Here is a 12,087-nt window from a genome sequence, read left to right as displayed (position 1 = left end):
AATAAAAGAAATCCCATTTTTAGAATCCAAACACTACAGCAGTAATATGCTGTTTTGAAGATTTTTGTTGGGGTGGTCCGGGAGGTGGCACAGTAGATAAAGCATTGTATTCTCAACCATGAGATCCTGAATTCAATTCCCAGCAGCACATGTACCAGAGTGATATATGGTTCTTTCTCTCTCTCCGCCTATCTTTCTCATGAACAAATAAATACATTAAAAAAAAAAGTTTTTTGTTGGGTGGGGGTAGAAAGCATAATGGTATGTAAAGAGACTCTCATTCCTGAGGCTCCAAAATCCCAGGTTCAATCCCAAGTACCACCATAAGCCAGAGCTGAGCAGTACTCTGATAATAAAGAAAGAAAAAAAGAAAGAAAGAAAGAAAGAAAGAAAGAAAGAAAGAAAGAAAGAAAAGATTTCTGTCTGACTCATTGCAAAGATCTACAGCAATTTTTCTGAGTGTGACGCTAAATCACCTGCTTTGTAAATAGCTAAGTTCACAGCAATCCTTCCACCGGGCGGAAACTCTGACGTTGGACCACTTAGTCAGAGTAACTGGCATCAGAAAACAGCTGTTTTACCAATGGGCAACTGTCCCTGACGAGGAGCATCTGACCAAGAGCTCAGCAGTGCCTCTGGTCACCTCTCGACCTACCGGTCACGGAGCCCGAGTCTCAGGGTCATCTCGTCAGAGGGCACCAAAGCTGGGCTTGACGCTCTCATGGACATCCAAGAAAACATTTCTCATTTCACTTTTGCAACGGGCTACGCTGTCTTTTTATTCCGGGGCACTGCTCAGCTCTCTCTTTCAGTGGGTTGGGGACTAAACTGGCTCACAACTCTGCTTTGCTAAACTCTAGTGACTGAGGTTTGAGTCTTTACAGAAAGGACACAGACAGGCTCTGTACTTACTCTCCGTTCTGAAACGCAACCACACCAACCTCATGCATGACAAAGGGGTCTTCTGGCGCGATGCTCAGAGCCTGGCCAAAGAACCTTTCAGCCAATTTTGAGTTGTTGGTCAAACCATATTCTAATCCAATATAGAGCATTGGCAAGTGGCACCTGGGAATATTGGAAAAGTTCACATGCTCAACACGAACGTGTTCTGCTCAAGCAGAAACCAACTGCTTCATCCCGCCTGCAAACCACAGGCCCCACACAGGTACCGGTGTTTCTATGTTTCTTGCACCACTGTACTCACTGTTATCTAAAGATGCCGAAAGGGATTTTACACCAACCATATGCCACCTCTCCTTCCAAAGCACCGACTCACCTGTGCTCTTCCTGATTTCAAAGCAGAAGGGTGGGACCTGCCTTCCCCTTCAGCAACGCAGCACAGCAGAGCCTTCCCCTTCCAGGCTGCTCTCAAGTCCCAGCTCCTTTCGCAGCTGCACTTGACCTTTATCGATCTTTCTTTCATTTCTTTCTTTTTTAATATTTATTTATTTATTCATTCCCTTTTGTTGCCCTTGTTTTATTATTATAGTTATTGTTGTTGTTACTGATGTCGTCGTTGTTGGATAGGACAGAGAAGTAGAGAGAGGGGAAGACAGAAGGGGAGAGAAAGACAGACACCTGCAGACCTGCTTCACCACCTGTGAACCTTTTTTCTTTCTTTTAATAGTCTCTTTTGGGGCCAGGAGGTGGCCCACCTGGTTGAGTGCACACATTACAGTGCGCAAAGACCCGGGTTTAAGCCCCTGGTCCCACTTGAGGGACAAGTGGTGGAACGGGTCTGCGGGTGTCTCTCTCCTCTCAGTCTGTCTGTAATAAATAAATAAAAACGAAAAATTTTGTCTGTAAATAAATAAATACTTTCTATTCTGTTTATTTGTTTTAGTAGACAGGAACCGAGAGGGGAGGAGGAGAGAGAAAGAAGGGGGGAGATGGTGGTGCACCCAGTTGAGCCCAGCTCCCTACCTGCAGGGGAAACTTTACAAGTAGTGAAGCAGGGCTACAAGTGTCTCTCTATCTTCTCCTTCCCTCTCAATTTCTCTGTCCTGTCAAACAAAATATAAACTAAGAAAAAAGGGGGGCAGGGGAAATGGCCACTAGGGTAATGGATTCATAGTGCTGGCACTGAGCCTCAGTAATAATCCTGGTGGCAATTAAAAAGGAGGAGGAGGAGGAGAAAGAAAAAGAGGAGAGAGAATAAAGGGAAGATGGTCACCTGTAGTCCTGCTCCACCACTCAAAAAGCTGCCCATTGCAGGTGGGGACCAGGGTCTTGAACCCAGGCCCTTAAGCATGGTAATATGTATGGCCTACCAGGCATGCCGCCACCTGGCCCCACTTCAATGAAAAAGTCTGACTTTTAACTCAAGCGGCTCTCTGCATGTGTGTGTTCCATTTTATCAGCCACTGCGAGCTGTGCACCGAACTGAATTCTGTCACCCAGATTCCATTTTCACATCCTCAGAGACAGCTCTAGACATCAGCTTCCCTGCCCATCAAAGTCCACACTCATTTTAGGATCACAAGCTACTGGACAGAGGCGTCACGTTGAGTGTAGCATGGCAGTGAGGCTGGAGGGGCTGCCTACCCTTTCATGAGCTGCGCTGCCGTGAAGTAGGCGGCCATGGCCTGGTCGTGCTCACTCTCCACCGCAAACGAGTGCCCGTACGCAATCCACGCAGGCCCGTAGGTCTTTTCCAGTGTTGTAGCTTTACTGAAATGACAGATTCCATTGGGCAACACAGACGGGGCTGCCCCGAAAGTCATGGTATATTTCCGTTTTCCTATGCAGTAGTGGGTCATGGCTGTTCTGACCACCCAACATTAACCCCTAAAGGACATTACAGTTAAACAAACTGGATGTCAACATAAGAAACGCTTAGTATAACATTTATGTTCAATTGAAATCAAATGCTTCATAGTAGATGCAAACCTTAACTGTAAGAGAGATTCAGAACCATTTAGCTACTTGCAGCCCCCTGGCCTTCTGCAGCAGAGGGCAAGTCCTATTACTCATCAGGGGTTTCACTTTGCAGCCTTGAGAGTAAGTGGGGGCCAGCAGCTATTGAAGGGGGCTATCAACTATCATGCACATGCACTGCTCTGCATGCGTGAGGCCGGGGTCCAGCCTGGAGCACAGGCGAGGAGGGGTGCGCGGCTGCTGGAGTGGAGCTTTCCTCCCTCCGTCTCTCACGGGTCAAATCAAAGCTGGGCTGGGAGGTGACTCCACGGTAGGGCAACTGCTAGGAGCTACACTGGCAGGAGGCCCTGGACCGGAGCTGCTTAAAACGAGCAGGGAGGGGCCAGCTAGACGGCCCGCTTGGTGGTGTGCTATTCCGCCACGTGTGCAGCCCAGGTGTGAACCCAGTCCCCACCAAACCGAAGGGAGCCTTGGTGCTGTCATATCTGTCACTGTCTCTCCGCCTCCACTGCAAAGTAAGTAAATATGCACGGCAAGAGCCAAGTTGGAGGTGGGCACTGTCAGATGCCTTACAAGCAGCATCTACCACTAGTGACTTGCAAAGACAAGTTCTTTGTTTTGAACAGTAAGCTCACTGAGATGAAGTGACATCACGCGGCCGGTGGCTGCAGCACTGCCCACAGCTGACCCAACGGTGACCCCCAGAGCGTGGAAATCAAGCCCGACTCCTGCGCTACGTCTGTCTTCAGCAGACAGCTGTCCCTGCAGAGCTCTCCACGGACCGGCCCAGAGACACCAAGTTCAACAGAGCTACACGGTCAGACTGTCGCTTTATTCCAGGGAAGCACAAGCAAATTTATCCTAAGTGTGTAACACACAACTATCAGGTGCTGGGCTCCTGGGTGTCGCCGACGTCCCTAACAGTCCTGGGAGGCAAGGAGAGCCTCACTTCCACTTTTAGAGGAAAAGAGAGGAGAGGGTTAGCAAAAACTTCCCCAAAGAATGACAGCTAGTGAGCGGCACAGCTTAGGTTAAAGTTCCTTCCCTGAAACCCACTGCTGCTCTGCTCACGTCGAGGAACCTTCAGGGCTGCCGTGCCTGGCGAGTCTGCACGGTTCTGGTGCGCAGGAAGTTGCCTGGAGGTGCTTAAGCTAAAGCCACGGCAGATCTGTTTGAAGGTCACAGCTGTTGCTTCGTCTGATTTCGCAACTATTACCAAACAGGGCCCAGGAGCAACAGGTTGGCAGTGTCTCTGGGAGGCGCATGGAGCGCTGACAAGGACCTCCATGTCTGAGGCCAGGTTCGACCCTGTTTCTCCTTCCTTCTCTCATGTCAGTAGAAATCTTTTAAAAAACAAATAGCTCAGCTTTCTAAAAAGTATGTACCTATCTCCAGTAACTAAGGAACAGAAGCTTTCAGCTTTCTCTCTTGTTCATGTTGACTGACTCACAGCAAGCACACGGCGAGGTCTGTAGTGCAGATGCTCTTCTCTGCCCCCAACACCCGCAACGAACAAGGCAGAGCTGACTCTGGGAGGGGCCTGCTAAAGGAAGCGTGTTCCTCCACCTGCCTGAACTACCCACTGCACCAGTCACTTGTCACTTCACACAGGCTAAGCAGAGGGGAATGAAAGTCCATACCTGAGGTACCTCCTGGCGTGTTCATTCTTATGGCCGACCATGAGGTAGTAGCACCCCACTGCAAACCAAGACACCTACAAAGTCCATGGTTGACCATCACCACACGTGCTCCACTTGCAATCAGGAATATCTAACAAACTAGGTGGGGAGGGAGTGGGGGTGTTCTGTCTCAGGCTGGCACCTCCTGGAGACGCACTGTCCACGAGGCTCCTGGTTGAAGGCCGCCCCCAGCACCCCCCTGGTGTCTCCAGCCCCCCGTCGGCTCACCACCGACTCCTAGCCCATGGGTGGACGGCCTGCCTCCAGTCAATGAGGACAGAGCTCCTCATGCCACATTCAGCGTCATGGTCACGGTCTTTTCACGGCAGCCGGCAGACACGCTCTCTCCATCTGCTCCAGTGATATGCAGCAGACCTTTACGATGGCAAGCGTGAGTCTGGCTTTACCGAATACTGCCTGTGTTTTCTTCCGTTAAAGATTTCAAAATAGGGGGGGTCAGGTGGTAGCGCAGCGGGTTAAGCGCACGTGGCACAAAGCTCAAGGACCTACATAAAGATCCCGGTTTGAGCCCCCGGCTCCCCACCTGCAGGATAGTTGCTCCACAAGCGGCGAAGCAGGTCTGCAGTTGTCTACCTTTCTCCTCCCCCTCTGTCATCCCCTCCTCTCTCCATTTCTCTCTGTCCTCTCCAACAACAACGACATCAATAACACCAACAATAATAACTACAACAACAAGGGCAACAAAAGGGGATAAATATTAAAAATAATAAAAATAAAATATTTCAAAACAATAAGCAAATATAATCTCTATAATCAGAAAATAATTTTAAGTTGTTGACTCAGTTGATGCTGGGAGGGTGAAGGCTGTTCTCTAACTACTGTAAACATTGAGAGACTGCTCCACCACCTCAAGATAAAACGTTACTTGCTTGGAATTAAATACACTACTGTCTTCATGCTAGGACATTCTCAAGGCTCAGACAGCAAAAAATACAAGTAAATGATTCATAGTACTTACAGGATTGCTTGGATATAAATCCACCAACTTGTGAGAAAGATAGAAAAGTTCTACATTGGGGAGGGAAAAGAATAAAATTATTCCCATAAAATGAATCTTAAGATGAAGCTTCCCCAGTAACACTTCCACAGGACACGGCTCTTGCTCTGCCTTCAGATCCCAGCATGGGCAGGGGTGTCTGAAGGCACGTGGCCAGGTCCCCGTGGCACTTGTCCCTGCAGAAACTTGCTCTCCCCAGACCTGTCTCTTGCTACGCGGGCACACTACAGCCCACCTGGCTGACTCTGAGCCATGAAGCCAGCACCCCCACCACCCTCCTTGAGGAGGGAATCTGGTTCCAATCCTCTTGACAGAGGTTGCTATTTGGTCTGAAGGATTTAGGGGTGAGTGCAGCCCAAGCACAACTCAATGTCTCAGGCAAGTTAAAACGAGGACAAGAGCAGCAATCTGCCCTCTCCCAACTTGGAAACACTGACTGATTCTGACCATATCAGTTTACCTAAGGATTTTACAGAAAACGAGATGAAAGACAAAACTGGTGTGTGTGTGTGTGTGTGTGTGTGTGTGTGTGTGTCAGGCGGTAGTACAGCGCCAAGGACCAGTGTAAGGATCCCGGTTTGAGCCCCTGGCTCCCCACTTGCAGGGGGGTCACTTCACAAGTGGTGAAGCAGGTCTGCAGGTGTCTGTCTTTCTCTACCTGTCTTCCCTCCTCCCTCAATTTCTCTCTGCCCTATCCAACAATAACATCAATGGCAACAACAAGGGCAACAAAAAATGAGGAAAAATGGCCTCCAGGAGCAGTGGATTCATAGTGCAGGCACCAAGCCCCAGCAATAATCCTGGAGGCAAAAAATAAAAATAAATTAAAACACAAAATTGGGAGTCAACACTTTAGAACCCCCAAGACCTGACTCAGAAATTTCACTAGTGACCAGGTGACAGGGATAAGGAGTGTTCAGTGGCCACTATGGCAGGTGGACCTTCCTTCAGTCACTGTTTACTGCACAGTCTACCTGGCTGCTGCCTCTAACCTCAGTTAGTGTGTATGTTAGAAACACTCACCATTTGCTTTATTCAGCTCCACCAGGGTCCCTATATGCACAGGCAAACAACTTGCATGAAAAGGATCTTTCTCCATTACCCTGGAAGTGAGAGGAGCACATCACCCAAACAGGACACGTTATAACCAGCTGCCTTTACATAACATGAAAACGAGGTTTACACTACTGCTCTATTTTTTTTCTTTAAAAGTTCATTTTCTTTTTTCTTTTTTAGAATTTATTTATTTATTCAGGAGAAAGACAGGAGCAGAGACAGAAGTTTTATTTTGAGCAGAGACAGAAGTTAAGAGGGGAGTGGGGATATAGAAAGGGAGAGACAGAAAAATACCTGCAGTCTTGCTTCACCACTTGTGAAGCTCCCCCCCACAGGTGGGGACTAGGGGCTTGAACCTGGGTCCTTGCACACAGTACAGTGAGTGCTCAACAATACCCTACCCCCTTTTTAAAAAATTATCTTTATTTGTTGATAGACACAGTCAGAAATTGAGAGGGGAGGGGGAGATAGAGAGGGAAAGTGACAGGGAGACACCTGCAGCCCTGCTTCACCACTTGCAAAGCTTTCCCCCTGCAGGTGGGAACTGAGGGCTCGAAACCAGGTCACTGTGCATTGTAACATGTGCACTCAATTAAGTGTGCCACCACCCGGCTCCACAAGGCCCCTTCTTTTTATTTTATTTTCCCTTTTGTTGCCCTTGTTTTTATTGTTGTTGTAGTTACTGTTGTCATCATCGTTAGATAGGACAGAGAGAAATGGAGAGAGGAGGGGAAGACAGAGAGGGGGAGAGACAGACAGACACCTGCAGAAATGCTTCACCGCCTGTGAAGCGACTCCCCTGCAGGTGGGGAGCCAGGGGTCTCGAACCGGATCCTCATTTGGATCCCTGCACTTCGCGCCACGTGCACTTAACCCGCTGCGCTACCACCCGACTCCCGGCTCCCTTCTTTACTCTCTTAATTCCATTATCTTCAGGCTGCTTCAGTTAGGGGAATCTCTAGTTTATTCAGTAATAAAATCACTCATTTACTTTCTATCACTAAAACTTGTAACACAAAATCCAGGTATTTAGAAAAGTCAGAAATGTTCATGAACTGTTAAGTAAATATCAAGTGTTCACCAATCTCAAGTGTGAACCTAAGGTTTGAAGCAGCCCCAAAGACTCCCAGGAAATAGTACTGTAACTTGTAAGCTAAAAGGTGAGTGTGAGCTTTTTCCAAAATGGAGACCCCAAATCTTCATCTGCAATATTCCAGCCTTTAGGTTCATGATTAGTCAACAACTTGTTTGGCTTTATATGTTAATACTCTCTTTTTCAGCCACCAGGTTCCAGATGCTACCATGAAGCCAACCAGACTTTCCTGGGCACACGACCCCACCAATGTGTCCTGGAGCTCTGCTTCCCCAGAGCCCTGCCCCACCAGGCAAAGAGAGAGACAGGCTGGGAGTGTGGATCCACCTGTCAACGCCCATGTTCAGCGGGGAAGCAATTACAGAAGCCAGACCTTCCACCTTCTGCATCCCATAATGACCCTGGGTCCATGCTCCCAGAGGGATAAAGAATAGGGAAGCCATCAGGGGAGGGGATGGGGTAGGAAGCTCTGGGGGTGGGCACTGTGTGGAAATGCACCCCTCTTATCCTATAGTCTTGTCAATATTTCCATTTTACAAATAAAAATTTAAAAAAAAAAAGATGACTGTGAAGTGTGTGTTGGACAACAGGGAGCCAGCCTGAGCGAGTGCCTGGCCTGTGCCTGTGGACTCACTCGTCTCCATTGCCTCAGAGAACCATGTGCTAGAGTGGCGTTTGCACACTGGATCTCAAAGACTGGATGAGGTGCGTGACACACCACAGGCGGGAATGAGCCTCTGTCTATGAGCAGCTGGACTGGGCTCTGCCAAGGCCGCGGCAACACAAGCCGCCAGCAGCAGCAGCAGCACTGTCATCATCACCCAGCATGCAGCAGCACGCTATGCCTTCTCCTTAGGACAAGTGGTCTGATCCCCAGGTTCCCATTCGAGAACCAGTGGACATACTTACACAGACGTGAGCTTGTAGCACATTTTAAAGTCACAGTTATAATAGTGTCGCTCAGCTAAAGACACCACCACGTCCAGATTTTCCTGCAAGCCATCCACAGACTCCGGGATTACAGTTTCACTGGGCTTATTATACTGAAAGATAAAACAACACACACAGAAAATCCTGAGGATGACAGACCAGAAGGCAGATTCAATCTGGTCCTGGTGTTTAAGGCGTTTACGCAAGAACCTGTGTGAGTCCAGAATTTTGATTCTGTTTCACCAGTCAGTGCTCCTTCCTTCAGGAGTTTAGTTCTCCTTGATTTAATCACAGAATTCCATGCCACAAAACATTTTACAAATTTGGTAAAAGATAACACAAGGAGGGTGGGGTTTAGATACCACAATGGTTATGCAAACAGACCCTCATGCCTGAGGCTCAGTCAAGTCCCAGGTTCAATCCCCCACACCACCATAAGCCAGAGCTGAGCAGGGCTCTGATAAAAATAAATAAATAATTAGAAAACAAGGAAAAAATAATTTTTTACACAACGATATTCCATTCACCTGACAATTCAATCTTTCAGTATAGAAAGTCCCTGAGAAGAAGACAGATACTTCACAGAACTATCTTAGGAAGCCTGTGTTACACTGTATGTGTGCATGTATATATGTATGAGAGAGAGACGGAAGGCATCACTCCAGTATGTGTGGTGCCAGGGATCAAACTCAGGCCCAAAGTTCTGCCACACGCACCACCAGGGGCCACATCACATTTTAGATAGTCTAAATCAATTCTTACTATTGCACTAAATTTAAATCAATTAGTAAAAACAAAGGTCAGTTAAGGGAAGACATCTACATGAGGCAAAGGCAATCCACATTTTTACTCACCTTCTTTAGTTTGTTCTCAAAAAGAAAACGGAGCAACTCCTGCTCTTCAGGACAGAGCTTGGTAAGAGGTAGTGAGTCCAGAAGTTCTTTTTCTTAAAAATGTTGAGAGAAAAAAATGAATGTCCTCCTAATATTCATGAGGAAGAAGTCAACAATGAAAATACTCTCAAAGGGACAAGCATCGAGACGGAGGTGTGCCTAGAAAACAGCAGAGCAAGTGGCTGCAGACCTCAGTGAGGGAGCACCTGCTGGCTGGCCGCGAGCCCTGAGCACAGCTTTCCTGGGCCGGCTGTGCCCTACACTGCAGGGTGTTCAGCAGGCTCTGGCCTCTACCAGATGCCAGTCTGAGCACAGCTTTCCTGGGCCGGCTATGCCTTACACTGCAGGGCGTTCAGCGGGCTCTGGCCTCTACCAGATGACAATAACCTTCTGTCCCCTCTGCTCCCCCACTGCAGCCATCAAAAATGTCTCCTGTTAAACTGTACCCCTGAAAATTCATAAACCACTAATAAATAACTACTAATATTTTTTCTGTCTTTTTAAAAATTTTAAAAAAATATTTTCCTTTTTGTTGCCCTTACTGTTTTATTGTTATAGTTATTATTGTTCTTGATGTCATCGTTGTTGGATAGGACAGAGAGAAATGGAGAGAGGAGGGGAAGACAGAGAGGGGGAGAGAAAGACAGACACCTGCAGACCTGCTTCACTGCCTGTGAAGCGACTCCCCTGCAGGTAGGGAGCCAGGGGCTCAAACCAGGATTATTACGCCGGTCCTTGTGCTTTGCGCCACATGCGCTTAACCCACTGCGCTACCACCCGACTCCCTCTAAATGTCTTTTGATTCTATCCTTGGCAACACCACAACCCAAAGCTAAGCAGTGACCCTGGTTGAGAACCACTGAGCAAGCTAGAGTGGCTGAGTGTCTGACTGTGGTTCGCACCCCCACCTCCTGTTCCTGTTCCCCTCCCTTCACTATGGACCTGTGACATCAGCCCTGTACCTCACAGCCACATGGGAGCCCAATACTAGACACACTGATCTTTCTAAAGCTCTGTGGATTTTTTCTTTTTAATTCATATTTATGTATTTTTTTAAATATACATGTATTTTTTTCCTCCAGGGTTATTGCTGGGCTCGGTGCCTGCACCATGAATCCACTGCTCCTGGAGGCCATTTTTTCCTCCTTTTTGTTTCCCTAGTTGTTGCAGCCTTGTTGCGGTTATTATTGCCATTGTTGACGTTGCTTTGTTGTTGGATAGGACAGAGAGAAATGGAGAGAGGAGGGGAAGACAGAGAGGGGGAGAGAAAGATAGACACCTGCAGACCTGCTTCACCGCCTGTGAAGCGACTCCCCTGCAGGTGGGGAGCCGGGGGCTCAAACCGGGATCCTTAACGCCGGTCCCTGCGCTTTGCGCCACGTGCGCTTAACCCGCTGCGCCACCGCCCGACCCCCTAAATATTTTTAAAGTCATTCTTTTTTACTTTTTTCCCTTTTGTTGCCCTTGTTTTTTATTCTTGTAGTTACTGTTGTTATTGATGTCGTCATTGTTAGGACAGAGAGAAATGGAGAGAGGAGGGGAAGACAGAGAGGAGGAGAGAAAGACAGACACCTGCAGACCTGCTTCACCACCTGTGAAGCGACTCCCCTGCAGGTGGGGAGCCAAGGGCTCGAACCGGGATCCTTCCGCTGGTCCTTGTGCTTCACACCATGTGCGCTTAACCCGCTACGTCATCACCCGGCTCCCTTATGTATTTATTTATTTATTTATTTATTTTCCCCTTTTGTTGTCCTTGTCATTGTAGTTATTATGTTGTTGTTATTGATGTCGTTGTTGTTGGATAGGAGAGAAATGGAGAGAGGAAGGGATGACAGAGAAGGGGAGAGAAAGATAAGACATCTGCAGACCTGCTTCACCGCTTGTGAAGTGACTCCCTTGCAGGTGGGGAGCCGGGGGCTCAAAGCAGGATCTTTAAGTGGGTCCTTGCGCTTTGTGCCACGTGCGCTTAACCCGCTGCACTACCGCCTGACTCCCTATGTATTTATTTTTAAGTATATTTTATTTTAATGAGAGACAGAGACAGCTACACATTAGAGCCCTGCTGAGCTCTGGCTTATGCTGGTGTGGGGGACTGAACCTGGAACTTCGGTTTTGCAGAACCATTATGCTGTCTCCCCCACCCTATTTATTTATTTTGGATAAAAACAGTGAGAAATTAAAAGGGGGGCAGGACACTTGCAGCCCTGTTTCACTGCTTCTCCTATGCAGGTGGGGGCTGGGGGCTTAAGCTTGGTTTCCTGGGGTTTTTAAATGCCATCAGGCTGAGAACCACTGAAATCTTGGTTTGCACGACCCCTAGTCACTTCTCAAAAAGATGGTCTCATCACGTCACAGTCCGTGAATACTGACTGCAAGAGAAAGAGTGCTTTCCCCACTTTATACTGGAAGACACGGAGCTAACAGGTCTGTATGAACTGCACAGAGCCTGCTCCTTCTCCCCTGTGGGCTCAGTGTCAGGTGTGTGGTGATCTCACCACTTTCAGGATGACTTTTACCTTTTCCTCCTTTCCTTTCCTTACC

The 12,087-nt window shown here is 48.0% G+C and overlaps 1 protein-coding gene across 1 annotated transcript in view; it reads right to left on the bottom strand.

The window, feature by feature from the left end:
- Positions 1 to 12,087, bottom strand: part of CDC16 (cell division cycle 16) — a 35,237-nt gene that overhangs the window by 15,246 nt on the left and 7,904 nt on the right. The window contains exons 7-13 of the mRNA XM_007538600.3: positions 9,508 to 9,599; positions 8,633 to 8,766; positions 6,598 to 6,677; positions 5,536 to 5,585; positions 4,518 to 4,591; positions 2,545 to 2,670; positions 913 to 1,065 (exon numbers count right to left, since the gene is read on the bottom strand). Coding sequence (XP_007538662.3) covers positions 913 to 1,065; positions 2,545 to 2,670; positions 4,518 to 4,591; positions 5,536 to 5,585; positions 6,598 to 6,677; positions 8,633 to 8,766; positions 9,508 to 9,599 — 709 coding nt within the window. The remainder of the gene's footprint in view (positions 1 to 912; positions 1,066 to 2,544; positions 2,671 to 4,517; positions 4,592 to 5,535; positions 5,586 to 6,597; positions 6,678 to 8,632; positions 8,767 to 9,507; positions 9,600 to 12,087) is intronic.

The sequence above is a fragment of the Erinaceus europaeus genome, assembly GCF_950295315.1.
Source record: "Erinaceus europaeus chromosome 5 unlocalized genomic scaffold, mEriEur2.1 SUPER_5_unloc_1, whole genome shotgun sequence".
In the NCBI taxonomy this organism is placed as follows: Eukaryota; Metazoa; Chordata; class Mammalia; order Eulipotyphla; family Erinaceidae; genus Erinaceus; species Erinaceus europaeus.
Note: the sequence above shows the minus strand (reverse complement) of the source record. Positions and strands in the feature narration are given on the sequence as shown.